This window comes from Anthonomus grandis, chromosome 1, assembly GCF_022605725.1.
Source record: "Anthonomus grandis grandis chromosome 1, icAntGran1.3, whole genome shotgun sequence".
Taxonomy (NCBI): Eukaryota; Metazoa; Arthropoda; class Insecta; order Coleoptera; family Curculionidae; genus Anthonomus; species Anthonomus grandis.
Genome location: NC_065546.1, coordinates 39906673 through 39925617, shown reverse-complemented (window position 1 = coordinate 39925617; position 18945 = coordinate 39906673). Strand labels below are relative to the sequence as shown.

The following is an 18945-nucleotide window of genomic DNA, read 5'->3' as shown; positions in this document are numbered from 1 at the left end:
AGACCAATAACGAACATTGGAAGGATTGTGTTTGCCATGTAATGGAAAAGAAGATTCATCGGAAAACAAAATATTTTTTAAAAAATATTCGTTTTCATTTGCCTTTTCCATCATGGTTTCACAAAATTCCATTCTTCGCCACTGGTCTTCAGGAAATATTTCCTGAGTTTTTGAATACTTAAAACATTTGTACCCATATTTTTTCCAGATACGAGCAACAGTTTTATTGCTCATTCCCAGTTCCTCTCCAACACTTCTAGTGGACCGTATCGAATCAAGTTCTAGGGTACTGCAAACCATTTCTTCCCGTCGTTCTATATCCTGGACCACTTCAACAGGTGGTTCTTGACGTTTTGTGTGGCATTTTTTACAATCTTGAAGACAAAAAGATGTCTCAAAATTTGTAACCACATTTAAAACCATTTTTGCACAAGGAATCGGTCTATTCTCAAATGTCACTGCAAACAAATCTCTACATTGTACTGCCGAATTGCCTCCATAAAACCATTTAATTAGTTGAACTCTTTCGGAAGGGGTATAAACAGCCATAGTGAAAAAAACACGAAAATAACGCTCAAAAATTATTAATGCAACGTGCAGTAATACAGCAAGTGAGGTCTGCTGACTGCGGTGTTGCCATTATTTTGGGTAATACGTAGCTCACGATAACACGATCTGTACATAGTTGGAACTGTTATGTTAATATATATTTATTTTCCTTTAATAAGTATGAATAAAGTAAAGGATAAGATTTTATTGTTTGATTAAGAGATATTAGTAGAAATAAAAATCCTTATTACCAATTAGATATGGTTTTATAATATATAAATAAAGCGACCTAAAATCGATAACCTTAACGATGAAATCTTTATACTAGAATTTTGAATGGTAAAAAGCAGAGAATAATAAAAATTTGAAAAAAAAAATTCTATAATTCTTCACCTTTACTTTTGTTACAAACTCCTTGATCCCGACTACATTTTACTAAACGACTATCGATAGTCATCAGCTATGAATACAAATTATTTAAGGTATTCCAATTACAATAAAAAAGGATCTACAACCCCTAAATTAAGTAGTAAAATGTTTTGCCGAAGCGAGGTCATCCCTGAAGTTATCAAATTAATAATTCATGTGACAAGGGTCATCTTTATCGCATTAAAAATTAATAATGCTTTTTGCAGAACTTTCTAAATTTAATTGCTATATTGCGAAGTAATTAGGATGTTATTACACCATATGTTAAAAAAGTCCCGGACCTCTTTAAAAATATAAATAATCTTTTTTAGAACTACATTAGGAATATAACTTTGCATATACAGGAGGCATCACAACAGGAGTACAGACTAAAGTTACGTTTTTTTTAAATTGAATAATACATTTTTCTCTGCATGTTCTGATTTTACGCAAAATTTTAACACAACTTCAGGTAACATATGCTAGGTTAAGACTAAGACTAAGATACAATGATTTAAAAAGTTATGTAAAATTTATTCTAAATAAAACACGCAAACACTGACCCATAAAAAAGGAATGTTCCAAAAAAGAAATATTTGAATTGAATAATTAAAGAATTTTAATTATTCAATAGTAAAATTTTGACAAATCTGGCTTTTAAGATAGTTTAGTTGAAATATTAATAAACTGGTAAAGTATTCGATTAATGGTATTTTCCTATAAAATGTACAAATTATACGCCCTGTAAGACAGTATTTGAAATATTCACAAATATTATCTGTCATTTTCAATTACTGACTATAAATATAAAATATTAATTAATTATACTTTTAATTTACTAATGTATTATTTTAATTTTTTTGAATTCTTGTTTTTCCCAACTATTGATTTTATGTTAATAATTTACACTTCATTAAATATATTCGTACAAATTATGTTGGTTTTACTATTAAATGTTAAAATGAAATGATGTATGCGTGACCTAGATTATGTTTTTGATTACTTCATTCCTTTTTACGAAATTATGAATAGTAATGTGGCTTTTGAATGTGCACCAAGCCTTGTAAAGGTATTTTCTAAAAATAGCTAGTGTTCTATTTTTTGTTCGTTATCCAGACATTTTTTTTCATTAATTTTTATTATAATGCAAATGGTGAAACTTACCTTATAATCTTTATTTTATGCGTTTTAAAGTGGAAGATATTACTAGAAAACCGGGAATTTTAAATTTGAATGTTTGTTTTGTAAACGTCATCTGACTTCTAAGGGCATGGCATTTAAATGTCAATTTGTTCATGTTATAAATGACCTGATCATATTTAAAATCGAGTATTTTATTTAACACTAGCTGATCCGGCGAACTTCGTACCGCCGTAGTTAATACCTAACAAATTAAAAAAAAAATCAAAACAATATTACAAAAAGCTAGTAAATATTTATTGTAACGCTTTTTGATACTCAACATTGTTAGTTTTCTTTCCTGGAGCGAAAATAAATAATGTGGAAGGTTTTCCAACACGGGAGCAGGCCACATACAATTGACCATGTGAAAAACATGGATTTTCTAAATTTATGCCAGAAACATTTAATGACTGCCCTTGCGATTTATTTATCGTCATTGCAAATGCAAGTCGCACAGGAAATTGCATACGCTTAAAATCGAATAGTATGTCGTTCGGAATCATGGGGATGCGTGGAATTAAAACGTCTTCGCCTTTGTACTGCCCTTTCAAAATTGTTGCTTCGATGACATTGTTCATCAGTTTCTTCACCACAAGGCGGGTGCCACTGCAAAGACGTGGTTGGTTTATGTTCCGCAACATAATAATAACCGATCCGACTCTTAATTGCAGATTATGAGGTGGAAGTCCGAGTATTTCCAGTGAATTTAATTGGGTTGCATAGTTAACGACATCATCTTGGTTGGTAATGGAATCAATGGATTTATAAGTCATAAGATCGCCTGCAATCTTATTTTGAATTTCAAAATTTATTTCGTTGACATCAACGTTTTTCGCAGCTAATATAACTCGTTCGCTTAACCAATCGTGGTTTTTATAATTTTGAACAATATTTGGGAACACCTCCTTGATAAGTTCGGTTTTTGATTCAATAAAGTTACAAAAATTGGGAGGGAAGTTAATGTATCCCGACGATGTGTCTACTGGAATTTTGCCATTACCAATATCAAGCAATTGTTTTGAAAAAGCTTCTCCAGATTGATCGTTCTGCAATTCGACTCGCATGTTTATATTTAATTTAAGTGATTTGACATACTTCCATAAATTTGACGACTCCAAACATGCATTAAGTTCGTCGGCTGGTGTTGATCGTAGCATTACCGGCAATGTTTGTCGAAAATCACCTGCCAATAGAATCATCGCACCACCAAACCGGTTCTGGTTGTGTCGTATATCTTGCATTGTGCGGTCTAATGCCTCCAGAGATTTTTTGTTTGCCATTGTGCACTCATCCCAAACGATTAATTTGCTTGATGTAAGACTTTGGCCATCGCACAATTCCTCGAAATGTTGCAAGTTGGAGTTTCGATAATTTGCATGTTTAACGGCAACTCGAGTGCTGAATGAGCTGTTCGACTGCCTTCTAACAACGTAGCTGCAATACCTGATGAAGCAAGTGCGAGTGCAATTCCATTTTGCGATCGAATCGCTGCCAAAATTAATGAGATTAAAAACGTTTTTCCAGTTCCACCAGGAGCATCTAAGCAAAACAGTCCCCCAGTTTCATCGTTGACTACTCTCATCAGCGTATCATAGGCATGTTTTTGTTGTTGATTTAATAGGGGAACGTTTCGTTGAACCATTTCCGTCAATGCCTCAGAATCATGTTCGGTTTCGCGTCTTAACTCTTGATTAAATGCGTCGTGCATTGGGCGATTGGGACCTATCATTCCTAATCGTATTAATCTTTTGTTGGTTAGCATCAAGCACATGTCCTCAATTAAAATTAATGCTTTATTTTTAATTTCTTCGTTCATTTGCAAATCAGCATTCGATGTCCTAAGTCGCATCTGATGCAATATATCTTCGGCCATATGATACTTATATTTGTTCCACAGATCAATTGGCGTTGATGGGAAGCATGTAGACAAAATTATAGAAAACAATGTTCGTATTTGTTTAGCATTTGATGAAACTACAGCATCTTCCAGAGTGTGGTGCCAATGAGTATCATTTTCTAGCAATCCCATAAGTTGACAGGCTTCTCTGTATGTGCCGCATAATACACCATTAATAGTTCGCAGATGTTGGATTGATGTTGGTCCACGAACATTGAATAACAGTAAAAGCAAATAAAAACACTCGTCTTGGCTGGGATGAATTGCGTAAAGACGTCCTAGTGCATCGGTGGAAAATACTTGTGGGTAACCTGGAACGGGCTGACCTTGTTTTCTTCGTTGAAATTTCTTTAACGATTGATTCCAGGTATAATATCTTGGCATTTCGGAGTAAAGCAGCGTTCGGGCGAAGTCATCATTCTGGCACATTTCAAAGAAGCTGGTCAGTGTTGTTGATGGCGGCCTCTCAGCTTGTTAGATAATAAGAAATATATTTGGTTATTTACCTGTAAGTGGATTTATCATCTTGATTGTAAAATGATACCCATCTTCACCTTGCCAAAATAATATAGGATATTGTAACGCATCATATGATCAATGTGTTTCGGACACACGCTGCAGTTGATTGTTCCGCCGATTTAAAATAATATCTCGTTTTTCAAAATTTTCACCTACGATGACAATAGCGAGTTCATCAATTGTTGGCGCATTAAAACGTCTTGCATGTTCTCCTGCAGGCTTCTTATCGGCTCTGATAACAATTTTGTGGTCATCAGATGGCATGCGGTCTAAAGCGGTCTTGAATAATGCAACCAATTCGTTGTGTTGATGAAAAAATCTTTGTAGTTTTTCCATTAATGGTCTTTTCACCGAATTGTTGTATGCACAATGTTGATTAACTTGTTGTGTTGAATGACCCATAAATTAAATTTGCAAAAATTGGTAGTCACTATCTGGCGTTGGCAATAAAGATCCTGTTCTATGATATATTTGGCCTTGAATCTGCAAAAGGAAATATATTTAATGTAGGTATTATCTGTATACTGGCAAAGTAAATACTGGTTAAACATATACACTTTTCTTTCGAATGACGCAAAGCATTAAAAGCAACTGTCAAACGCGAAAAACTGACTTATTATGTTTCAGAATGCATGCATGCTAAATAGAAATTGCTGAAAGCGCTATCTATTTTTAATATTTTATGCACCAAGCGCCATCTATTTTTTATTTCTTAAATTACTTTGACCGATGATTTCTTTCGACTGTCTTATTCTAATCGAAACCGATAGATGTCGCGCAAAGCATTTTTAATTTTTTTGAAAATTTCCAATTTCTGGTGCAATTTTCCTGATGGTTTATTCTATAATATCCTTCTACAAACTAAAATACATCTTAAGAAAAAAGAATTAATAAAATCGGTAAAGTCATTTTCAAGTTATTTAATGACCAAGGAAAATATTGATTCATTTTTATACAGGGTGTCCCAAAAGTGATGGATCAAACTTAAACAGAGGATAGAGGGAGTCATGTTCAATCAAAATAAGACTACACCCCCTAAGTTGTTATGCAATTGTGAATAGTTTAAAAGTTATAGCCATTTTTATGTATTTTTTAAATTCAAGCACACTGTCAAATAAAAGCTTATAAAAAGATTATACAGTGGATTAAACAATGCGTTTTTTTGTTTGTTTTTACCTAGAAGTGATGTACCTTTCTAATAAAAATATTTTTTTAAATATTACTTTTCGAAAGAGCTAAAAAAAATTTCTTTTTGGACTTTTTACAACTTTAAAAATAAGTACCCTTAACTTTGATGCCATTTTTTTCTCAAAAATGTAAGACATAAGAGTGACCCTGTAGCTTAAAACTTCTACGTTTCATACCGATTCCAGCAAGGCATGACTTAAATACATTATTTCTTATTGGCTAATTAAATTTTGAGTTTTTCAAAAAAGAGTCAAAAAAGAATTTTATGGCTAAATTAATATTTACCAATTTTTAAAATAAATAATTGTGTTTTTTTGGGTTGGTGGATTGCAATAAGGTACAAAAAACATTAGAAAATGGTTTATTGTTTTACATGATAGTTTTGCTATCATTTACAATAAGTGTTCAAAATGTCTGCCGCGAAATCTAATGCATAACCTACATCGGCGTATAAAATTTCTCTTAATCATTCTGAATGAACGTTCATTTTGGGTAATTAATCTAGTTGCTGTAATTATTTGGTGGCGTAGCTCTTCCTCATTACGATTTTCCCTGGCGTATACCAACTCCTTAAAGTACCCCCATAGAAAAAAATCAATTGGATTGAGGTCGGGGGAGCGCGGTGGCCAACGAATTTTACCTCTCCGTCCAATCCAACAACCAAGGTAGGCCTCATTTAAAAACTGTCTCACCTGAAGGCTGTAAAGGGCGGGCGCTCCATCGTGCTGCAGCCATATTGATTGACGAATATTTCATGGAATATCCCGAAGTAAAACAGTTTTTTTTTAAAAAGTTTTCTTCCCAAAAATCTCCTATAGATTTCACCATTTAATCTGGCTGGTAGTTCAAACGGCCCAATTATTGAACCGTTAAGAATGCCACTCCACATATTCACACTAAATTGATGTTGAAAGCGGTCATTTCTAACAATTTTTGTTAAAATATGCCCAGTGGTGTAAATTGTGAATATTAAATATTCCCGCCCTCTGAAAACTAGATTCGTTTGACCATAAAATTTTGTTAAAAAATTGTGGATCCTGCCTAATACGATGAAGCATTTCTCTACAAAATTCCACCCTCTTATCATTATCACCCGGTAATAGATTTTGAACCCGTTGTACATGATAGGGATGCAACTGGTTTCTTCGTAGAATGCGGTGTACTGTTGTTCTCGGAATACCAGACCGTCTTGATATGCGGCGAACACTAGTTGAAGGTTCCTTTAATGCCATTTCAATGATGTCCTCTTCTGCCTCAGCATTTTCATCAGGTCTTCCTATTCTGCGAGGATTTCCAGGAATCTGCCCCTCCACGTATGCGTTATGCACTCGTTGAAACACCCTGTAGTCAGGATATCGTTCACGATCAGGAAATCGTTCACGATACTCCCTTTCAGCCGCTCGAGCGTTTCCATTACAAAATCCATAAACATAATGCATTTCTGCATACTCACGGACGGTATAAGGCATTATGTGTTCTTGTATAAATAAAACAAAATTGTATGTACTTAGCCAGTACCTGGACAACACAACACTACCTATTTTAAATTATTTTTAAATTTTGTTTACGACAAAAAACACGACAAATCAACATTCTTCAAAATAACCGCAGATAAATTGGTCAGTATTAGAAGTCGACATACTTATGTATTTTTAAACATTTTTGAGACACTTTACTATCTTAATTTTATTATTTTTTCGTAAAATAATAAAGCAAAATATTGATTTAGCCATGAAATATTTTTTTTGCTTATTTCTTAAAAACATAAAAATTTAATTAGACAATAAGAAATTTTAATAATCTATTCAAGTTGTACTTTGCTGGAATCAGTATGATTTAAAGAAGTTTTTAAGGTTCAGGGTCACTCGCATGTCTTATATTTTCTTCGCAAAAAAATGGCATCAAAGTTAAGTACTTATTTTTAAAGTTGTAAAAAGTCCAAAAAAATTGTTTTTCTAGTGCTCTTAAAAAGTAATGTTTAAGAAACATATTTTTGTTGGAGAGGCACATCATTTCTAGGTACAATAAAAAAGAAAACAGATTGTTTAATCAACTGTATATTTTTTTTAAAAGCTTTTATTTGACAAAGGTGCTGGAATTAAAAAATACACATATATGGCTATAACTTTTAACCTATTCACAATTGCATGACAACATAGGGGGTGATTTTGATTGTAAATGACTCCCTCTATCTCCTGTTTGAGTTTGATCCATCACTTTTGGGACACCCTGTATATTTAGATTTAAAATGGGGATTACATTTTATTGAGGGTATTTTAAAGTTATTTTAAAGTGAGTTGTTAAAAAGTCTCTCTGAGAGTTATGCAATAATATTATAATATTTTATTTTCCAAAAAAAAATTAAAATCAAAATTATAGAAAAAAAAAATTATAAATTAAATTTAATTTCTATATAGACCGATTAAGGAAACAAATTTTATATTTTGTATACTTCATATTAAATACACTTAAAACTGTATTTTTCTTATGTAATTTTATTTACTGCATACAAAAAAAATAACTTTATTATTAATCTTCCTATGACATATAAAAATTGCACAATTTTTCTCTTTCTTCAAATAAAACTTCTTGTTTATATTTGAATAATGTTATTATTTCTAATAAGCCTAAAATTTCCTAAATTGTCCTTTCTTTTCTAACTTAAACATATTTTATTTAAAATTTATAGAAGAAATTTTGGAGCTTTTTTACATAAGTTTTAATATTTGCACCCAAATCCTTTAATTCATTTTCTAAAGCTGGAAAAAGCTAAATTATTAAAATTTTTATTTTTTTCATAAATTCTTCTTCTTATTTAAGAACGAGTTATTTAATAAAATAATAAAAAAAAGATTTTTTCACTTTTTTAATGTTTTCTTCCTTCCTTCCTAAATTATTAAATTTGCTTTATCCACAAGTAAAACTAAATAATACAACCCAATCATCAACATATCATATATTAAACTTATTGTCCATACAAAGTCGCATAATATAACTTAAATAATCAACATTATTCCTGTATAAAACCACAAATTTCACTTAGGCGTAGATATTTAATACATCTCCAATAATCATTTTTCATATTTAATCACATATCACAGAGAACAATAATTCGCAATAAATACATTGGAAACCACTTCGTGAGCACCTAAATTACTTATTTACTACATTTATTATCGGTAAGCCGCTGTCAGAAATTCGCATCCCAATTTGACATTTCGTCAGGTGGAATGTCATTGTCCTTAGCGAAACAATCGAAGTTCGTGGTGTCACATGGTCCACGAACCGGCTGCTGGATTGGTGATGGTAAAGTACGGTCTATCAAACCATCCCAATCGAAGCCTTGGAACCATCTGAAAAATTAACAGTTGACCATTAGCTATGGGAAATATAATATGTAGTATTAGGATGTTTAAATGATTTACTAATTATTAATATTACGTACTCGATGTGTGTTTTTTCCATTTAAAATATACCTAAGCGTGGATTTTTAAAAATGTTTATAGTTCGACAGCATTTGTTGATATCATCGGGCTCAAAGTCGGAATTTTCTTCTAATTGAAAGCTCTATAAAAGTACTCATTAAGGTATTAACTGTAACTCATATCATTCATATCATGGCTATTTTTTTTATGCACTTCAGGGTGCTCTGTCAATATCTTATGTAAATGACAAACTTGTGTTAAATATTTTTTTAAACATTACCCAGACCACTAGGATTAATGATTTTTGATGTATAAAACTTTAACTTTTTTAATAAATAAAATTCTTTACAAATAATCTTGTCATACCTGCAAATATGTCAATTTTCCGATAACATTTAACAGCTATTTAAGTTTTTTGAAAACGTTCTAAAATCTACAAGAGTGCGTAAATAAATTCACTTTATTTGTAAAGCATACAAAATTTGAAAATAAACATGCTGTTAAACTTTAATAGGCTATAAAACTTGTTAATAAAATAATATTAAAAAAAATATAAAAAACTTAGATTCTAATTTATTTATAAAATAATGATATAGTTTCTATTTATCAAAAAAAACACTTAATTTTATTAATTATTTCAGACTTGAAAAAGCTACAAGGGATGTATAAAAACAAAAAATAAAAAATGATAGTGGAATCAGTTGAGATCGAAGCAATGGCCTGTGAATAAAAAATAATAGAGAGCGTTATCAAGAAGAATTCCAACCTAGTAAAGCATTTGCTGAGTTTTTGAAATCCCACAAGTATTTTAAACTTGGAAAAAATCATAAGCTTAAAAATAATATCTAAATAATAATATTGTTAAAGGGTGTGCTCATATGTCAATATCTAAAAACTTTTAAATTTCTTAATTATTCTAAACTAAAAAAGTTCTTTGTTTTCAAGTTTCCTTGTAAATATAACCGCTTTGGAGTTATTACCTGTTCCTTCCATGCATTGAAGAAAAATTTGAATAGTGTCAAATGCTTTGCAAAAATCCAAATATTTAAAAAGTTTCTTCATGATTTAATTTATTTCAGTTTTTCAGGAAAGATAATGAGTTTCTTTACTAAAAAAGTGGTAAAAAGCTTCGTAAACATAAACATTCATAAACATAACCGATTTAACGCTATTCTACCAGAAAACTTGACACTGTCAAAGCTTTTTCCAAAACTCAACATACTTTGAAAATTTATTTAACCATTTCATTCTCCTTGTAAGTTCAGCTGTTTTAGAATTATTAAGTAGTTATTCAACTATTTCAACAATTAATGATATTGTCCAACAAGAAGTCATAAAAATTCTTATTTGGCTATGCTGCTTCCAATATCACGTTAAAAAATCGTTGTTAGATTTCTTGTATTTGGGAGACCCTATATATTTAAATAATTAAATCAGTTTACTGATTACTGATTTATTTGGTGATTTGATACTACATATACAATAGAATAAGAAAAGTCAGGAGAAAGAAACTGATTAACTTATGTAAAAGAGTAAAACTATTATAAAAAAAACCTAATTACACATATCTAAAACTTTGAAAGTACCACAAAAGTACCAACAAACAGTACAGACACTGACTAGGCAGGAGTGACTTTCAGCATGTTGCTAAATTCGATGCTCATTTTTCGAGCAGAATTTTCTTCAGTGATGAGGCTCATTTTACGCTGTGTGGCTACGTAAATAAACAGAATTGCCGCATATGGGGGTTCTGAAAATCCTCAGGTGATCGTAGAAAGGCCTTTGCATCCCGAAAAAGTGACTGTATGGTGTGCATTATGGTCTGGTGGTGTCATTGGTCCGTATTTTTTTGAAAACAGTCGTAGGAGAGCCTTAATAGTAAACTCTGAGCGGTATGGAAGCATGTTGATCAATTATTTTTGGAGATAAATCGAAGAAGAAGATCTGAAAGATATGTGGTTTCAACAGGACGGGGCCACAAGTCAAACAACACAGGCCAACCGAGCTCTTTTGCAAGAGAAGTTTCCAAGACGTTTAATTTTAAGATTAGGTGATATCTATTGGCCCCCAAGATCCTGTGATCTCATACCTTAATGGAATGATTAAATCTTTAAAACAAAATAAAAATTTCGTCTCCATCTGAATATCTTGTGTGTTTTATTTAACTTTACTTTCCCAAGCATAAAATGGATAACCCTATATAAGTATTTGTTTCTCTGGAATGTGTTCAGTAATGTATACTGTTAAGATCACACTCATCGTACACCAGTATCTATTGCGGGGGATCTTGGAGGACTGTTGGATGGTAAACAAACTTTTACCCCGCATATACCAAATTTATTGCTCGCTATAGTGTACATCGTGCTTCGGTCAGTTTTAAGACTTTTTATTGTTCATTTATTGTTCCATCCTTGAATATATTTACGTAATTGAGATGATCATTTCATATAACATGATATGTTAAAAGGGATACAGAACAGATTTTTGCGATTAATTGAGTCCTTACAATTGAGACGAATTTACTGCGAAATCCTTACTCTACACAAAATTGTTTATGATATTCATTTATCTTTAGCCATTTATTATCCCATTTAGTCTCATTTGTTCCATCGAACATGATATGTACCTATGTTTAAGCTCTACCATGCCAATGTCGTTTTTCATTTTCCTCTTACTGCGAATACAACTTCTTTTCAATGTGAACATTGTGGTCAAAGCTATTCTAGACTGACATACAGTATATATGTATTTTGTGATCAATACATGCATTCCGATAATATTTTAAGATTGAATTATAGTTTGATAGATGTTTTATGTTTCATACAGTAAATGATTTTTACATTACAGATTCCAATGAGTCAAATGTTGCAATGTGAAATATTCTTAAAAGTAAAAGTTCTTCATTTAATATAGTCGATACCATGTATATGCAAATATTTTTAAAATTTTTTGCGCTTATATTGCTGAAACGCCAAAGGCAGAGACTGCTTTGAGATTTCCCCAAAAATTGTAAAGATACTTAGAAGCCTAATTGCCTATCCACTCACAAAGTTGATTAACCGTTGCGCCTTGTCTGGAATCTTTCCCTCTCAGTACTCATAAGTGCTAAAGTAATACTCATTTTTAAAAATATAGATCCATCAGAAGATGTTACGAATTTGGGCGGTAAATATTTCTTTAATCTACTGTATACAAGATTTTTGAATCCAGTCTAATGGATGGATTTCTATTGTAAACATAACAACTTGTTTCTTGCTGGGCAATATGGTTTTTACAATAAAAAGTCAACATCCTTGGCCATAAATATTCTAATGGACCTTGTTGTGGATGGACTAGAATAGGGTTTGGACTCATATGGATCATTTTTGATTTCACAAAGGCTTTTGACTGTATCTCACATCACATTTTCCCTAAAAAATGTGTTGTTGCATTTCCAACTGTTAGTAGATCCCTCATTTAATCATACCTTGCTGGCCGTACTTAATTTGTCTATTTTAATTATAACAAATCACAAACTTTGGCTATTGACATGGAGAACATGGTTAACCCTAGGATAGATTTAGTGCGGGGTTCATTTCTATTTCTAATCTATAGAAACGATCCGTCAAATAGCCAATTCAGTAGTATGCTTATTCTTTTTGCAGATGGTATGACCAAAATAATTACATAAAATCCCAGTGATTCCTTGTCTGTAAGAATTTTTAGTCTACAGAGGATATTTCTAGAGATCCTCGCTAGGCTTGGCTATTAATACTGTACCAAATAGTATTTTACCTCTCTTCATATACTTACACTTCCCATCCTTATGGATTATTTTGCCTACTTTACCACTGTTTTGCCTATATTAAGGAAACATCCACAATTTTTCCTCACAGAAAGTTTTGAGAAGCACTTAACTCATAACCCTAAAGATATTCTCTCATTATTTTTACCCCTTAAGGTAAACTGAATAAAGATACTGCCTCAAGGGAGCAAATACTTGCTGAGTTGTTTTTTGCTATGTTCTTTAACTGTTTTTACTTTCGTCATGATTTCGGCAATATGGATAATGCTGATAATTTTGAAACCTTGTATATTTGCAGGTTATCAGTGGGATTAAGTGCTTTTTCTGCTCTTTTACGTTTCCGACCAAAAACTTGATTGGGGCCTAATAAAATTACTCCATACTTATTAAAGCATTGTTGTGGTACTTTATCTAACCTATTTTTGTTCTATATAATTTATCTTTGAAAATAGGAATTATTTTTATTAATTTTGGAAAAATACGTACTTAAATTATGCCATAGAGATATTCTACAAAAATATAGTCATCTTATGCAACAATCCTTGATGAACTGGTGACTACACAACTCTCCAGTGCATGTGTATGAATGATAATTATAGAGCAGAATGGCTTTTGTTCTCTCTGCTTCACTACCTAACTAACCTGTTGGAATACCAAAACTACCTGTCATCATCTATAAACTTCAGCTTTCGAGTAGACTATACTAACTATTCGAAAGCTACAAGAACAATTTACAAAGCTCTTAAATATCTGGATTTATTGAGAGTATTGCTGATAGTATTATAATTATAATATTCACATTGAAGATATTAAAAAGGTGCAAAATTAATTTTATAAATATTACCTATTGTTGAGTTGTCCTGTGACCAGAGGTATATTTTATAGGAAATAACTTCCTTGGCATCACGAAGAAGGTAGCGAGATTTTTTGTTTTTGTAGAAATTAATTAATGGTTTGATTGATGCTCCAAATTTATTAAGCCTTTTAAATTAAATACACTTCGAAATAATTTCTCCAAATAATTAATGCTCCGACCGCATGGCTTACGAGTCATCTTACTAAGTGTGGTTTTCATAGACATATTTATGATTTCCATACTCCAACTACGCAACTCCTAATGCAATTTTTTTTTAACCTTTTATGTAGCAAAGGCGATTTTCCTGTGCCTTTTAGCACTCTTAAAAATAAATGTAAGTATTTCTGATTTATATTCTCATTATGTAGCTATTTTTGGTATTCTATTTAAAATTAAGACCTTATATACATATATGTTACCATAGTAAAAAAGATTTAATTTTAGATTATAATATTTATTGTAAAAATGGTGTTATCATTGTATTAAATAAATAACATGTAAATAAAATGTATTTTCTGATTATTTCTGTAATAAATTTATTAATATCTTATCACACTACATAAGGGTGCTAGAATTTCAACAGCTTATTTTCAAATTAAAAAAAATACTTTATTAAAAAGATCTTTTGAAAAACTTTTGTAACATATAATTAATTTAGAACCATGCATGAATTATTATTTAAAATGAAATATATCATCATACTTTCTTTTGCTATAAAAAGGGTCTTGTTATTTAAAAATTCTATAAATATATACTTAAAGGATAGAGAAAAAATACATATAGCACTTTAAATAATAGTAATTTTCTTTTGTATACTCTGTAATCATATTTTTTCCTCGTGTGACTTGTATATACATTTTCATTATTCTTCGTACTAAGAGATGCATTGTATAAATAGTATTTATTAGATATCTTTGAATCATTGTTTAGATTTTTTTAAATATTGTTATATTTTTCGTCAGTGTAGTTTTTAGGATTTTGTTATTACTATAAATTTCTTTGAATATTGAAATTTTCACTATAAAAACAATTAGAAAGTTAGTACTATTAAGAAACACAAAAGAAAATAAAAAGAATAAAATTTTCCTTTACATTACGGTATACAGTGATGAGAATTTTACTTTCCTTATCACCATAAATTAAAAAAAAAAATAAAGGAAATATTCCTATACTCTTAACATAATCATTCTTTAAAAAAGCCTCTAAAAATACTTACTTATGCTTTTTAATATCGGTAATGCCACCCCTTTGATAACCAAGACGCTCCGCCGGTAAATCCCTGCATAATTTCTTTATAAGGCTCTGAGCCGATCTGCCGACATTATGTTTTGCGAAATCTATCATGTCTATTCCCTTCAGGATCAAATTGTAAGTTTTCATTGGGTCTGAAGCGGTAAAAGGTGGACTAAAATATGATTTTTTTATAATATTTTACTTTTCAGGGAAATCGATTTATTAGCTTACTTTCCAGTGAGAAGTTCATACATTAAAATACCCAAAGCCCAATAATCGACCGCCCTATCGTGTCCCTTATTTAAAATTGTTTCGGGGGCCACATATTCGGGAGTGCCACAGAAGGTCCAGGTTTTACTGCTGCAACCCATTCTTTTTGAGAAACCGAAGTCTACCAGCTTCACATAACCTAAAAGAATATGAGGCATGCTTATTTATTTAAACAATCTTCTCTTTGCGATTGATTTATTGATTTTTAGTGTTTAAGAAAATACATATTAGACAATACTGCTAAGGCATATTCGTGTTCATACAGGCCATTTATTAATAGAATAAATTTTGGGTGAAAAAGCTGCATTTTCTAAAGAGCTTAAAGCCAAATTCGGGTAAATATTTATGTCTCAAAATAGGTGCTGCGAAAAAAGTAAATTGCTGATAGTAGAGTGGCAAATGATTTAGGATATGTTCTAGAATACATTAATGAAGCAATTGATAGTCTAGAGTTGATGTCTTTCATTCTGCTGGAGCTACGAGATTTATTCTAATGACTCTATAATTTTACTGTTATTACCTAAAGCAATAAGCCCAATACCAGACGAAAATGATCAACTATCACTGCCTTAATAGAAAATATTTAGAGAGGATCAATGGGCTTTCAATATATCGCCATTTTAGTCCTTTGTGACGTTAACGTTGTCTTGAAGGGTCTATAGCTAATGTTGTTGATCTAGTGGACTAATTTTATTTGCTCGGCTATATTGTTTCACTAGCCTCCATTCTCAATCCAACGTGAACGTCAACTATTATTACCTTAATAGTAGATCTATAAAGATCATCATTAGAGTAAAAGTTGTAGACTAAGACATCAGCTAAGGAAACCTACTAAAAAATACATTTTTAACGGTTTAAGAATGTATGAGATATGACCTATTTTGCATAGCTTTATTAGGACCTTCAGGATCAAAATAGGAGCCTACACTTTATTTCTTGATCTACAAAAGTTATGGTCACCAAGTAGACTATATTTGAACAAAAATGATTGGCTTTTAAAAGTGAATGCCTCGTCTAATATTGCCTTAATGATAGAACTATAGTGATCATCAGTAGAACAGAAGTTGTATTGAATTCATGTACCCTAATCATTAACGGTTTAAGAATTCATGAGACACAGTTATTTCTCTAAGTCTCTAAAGTCTACACTTCATATTTCTTAATTTACTAGCATCAAGTGAACTCTTTAGAAGGAAATGAATGGCTTTAAGATATTGCTTATAGTATCAAGAAGTTTTAGCGCAATTCCAACGCAAATATATGATTTAATTCATCATCTAAAATTGACTTAATGTTCGATCTGAAGCTATGGTCATTACAATAAAGGTTGCAGATTTAGTCCGCCTCTAGCTAAAGATATAGACACGAGATATGGACATTTAAGTTTTGATTGGAATTAATGCGACCTTACAGAATTAAACTGAGAGTCTAAGCTTTGTTAATTTACTTAAATTATACTCATCAAGTAAATTTTATAAAAATATTAAGTAATCTACAATATTTAAATAAAAAATTAGAAGCTTTAAACCCAGTACCAATGGAGATATCTTCAGAATTCACGAGATGTGGTAATTTCAGTTTTGATTAGCATTAATGGGACCCTACAGGTTCAAACTGAAAGTCCACACTTGATATTTTTTGATCTACTGAAACCATGATCAACAAATAAACTTAATTTAAATTTAATTAAAAAAAAATTACTCTAGAATGCTGTCCTAATATCAAAAGCTCTAAGGCCAAAATCAATAGAGATATCTGCTAGAATCGTTTATAATTCCTTTGGTAGTAAACATCATTAATATTAAAGTTATAGGGTCATCTATTACTGATATCTCTGACATCTTTTACTCATATCTCAATTAGAGAATCTATAGTTGATATACTCATTACATTAAGACCTTCCTAAATACTATCATTATCGTTCTCGAGGTATTGTAACTATGGGGTGACAACTTGCTGCTAGGATTTCTGATACTTATTCTTTAGTATATAATATATTGTTCACAATTTTCAACGTACCTTTGCTATCCAACAACAAATTTTCAGGCTTAAGATCTCTATAAATAATCCCTCTAGAATGTAAATACTCAAATGCTTCAATAACGCATGCCGTGATAAATCTACAAGTGTGATCATCGAAGCATCCCCGATCCCTTAAGATTGTCCATACTTCGCCCCCCAAGCATGCTTCCAGCAGCATGTATACGTATTTAGAATCTCTGTAAGTCCTGTAGAGTCTAAAATAAGCATTAATCATTATTGCTGCATATACTCCAATAGAGTCATGATTACCTGCATATAAAAGAGCTTCTACAACTTAACATGATGTTCCTTTCGCTATAGATATGATCTTGTTGCTGGGTATCTACAATGTGCTGCTTCTTTAAGCATTTTAGGGCAAAAGTAAGGGAAGGGTCTTTGGTATATTGGACTAATTCTACACGTCCGAAACCACCTATACCTAGCGTTGCTACCACTTCTAAGTCGTCTAGACGAATATAGTCGAATTCTAAAAAAGTTTGTTAAGTAGAAATTTAAAGTATTTTTCTAACAAGTAGTAACTAACCTTGTTGTTCGGTTAAAACTGGCCTATTCATCCTCTCTTCATCCCCATAGTCTTTTTCTTTTATTTCACTGAGGCTTCCCAAGAGTTGATTGAAGCTGTCTCTGTCTAAAGTAAGGCATTCTACTCCGGGGTGTAGAGCGATTACAGAAGCTGTTCTACAGTCTTCTTTGAGCAGTGCCTGCTCACCGAAATAGTCTCCCCGGCCTAGAGTTCTGATTTCTTCTTCTTCTAACTCATCTACAGAGAATATTATTTAAAAATTTATAATGCAGCTTTGTTTTTGAAGTTTTAAATTTTTTTCACAACGTTTTGGCTTTTTGTAATCTGTTTCATGGTTCATTTTCTTTTTTGAAGTTAGGGAAAAGAAGTTTTTTCAGTTTTCACCTTTTATTTTTAATAATGTCGAAAAATAGAACGAATAAAATTATACATTTTAAACGAAGTCCGCTTATTACAAAATCGAAGAAAATTAATGTTTTTGAGGGTTTTCCGGCATAAAAAGCTCATAATAAATTTATATTTCTACCACGTGTAGGAATAGTCTATTGGGTAAAGATAATTATGAGCATGGAGGGGTGTAAGAGGAAGGATAGCACTTTTGTCATTAATAAATTGAAAAATATTTAGGCGTAATTCGTAATCGTAGCTTGCGTTAAAGTTAAATGTATATTATTAGGAAGTATTAATATATAGAGCTTAGGATATATTTTTTTTTAAATATCTATGCTCACATGATTATTTTAAATTTAAGCTCAGAATTTTAAGTTATAGCGTAGTACAAGAAACTGAAGAAACAAACAAACTGATTTTCTTTAAACTATTTTCTATTAAAATATCACTAATCTTATTATTTCATTACAAATTTTTTTAAAGGATTTTCATTTAAGTTTTTTATATTATAAATTTTTGTTAATAAATTTTTAATTATAATATAGGCAAGCTTATTTTCATATAGTAAGTGAGACGGGTCATTCCAAAGTGCATCTTGTCCACTTTTTTTCAAAATTGAGTTTGATACCTATATCAAAAATATACGTTGACATTTTGCAGCTGAAACACATAATTTTC

The 18945-nt window shown here is 31.2% G+C and overlaps 1 protein-coding gene across 1 annotated transcript in view; it reads right to left on the bottom strand.

The window, feature by feature from the left end:
• Positions 1–8684: 8684 nt before the first annotated feature.
• The window catches only part of LOC126750239 (cGMP-dependent protein kinase, isozyme 1-like), an 88596-nt gene continuing 78335 nt past the window's right edge, over positions 8685–18945 (bottom strand). Inside the window, exons 9-14 of the mRNA XM_050459789.1 lie at positions 17878–18114; positions 17604–17820; positions 17331–17548; positions 15273–15450; positions 15025–15213; positions 8685–9096 (exon numbers count right to left, since the gene is read on the bottom strand). Of these exons, the coding sequence (XP_050315746.1) occupies positions 8934–9096; positions 15025–15213; positions 15273–15450; positions 17331–17548; positions 17604–17820; positions 17878–18114 (1202 nt within the window). The 3' untranslated portion in view covers positions 8685–8933. The remainder of the gene's footprint in view (positions 9097–15024; positions 15214–15272; positions 15451–17330; positions 17549–17603; positions 17821–17877; positions 18115–18945) is intronic.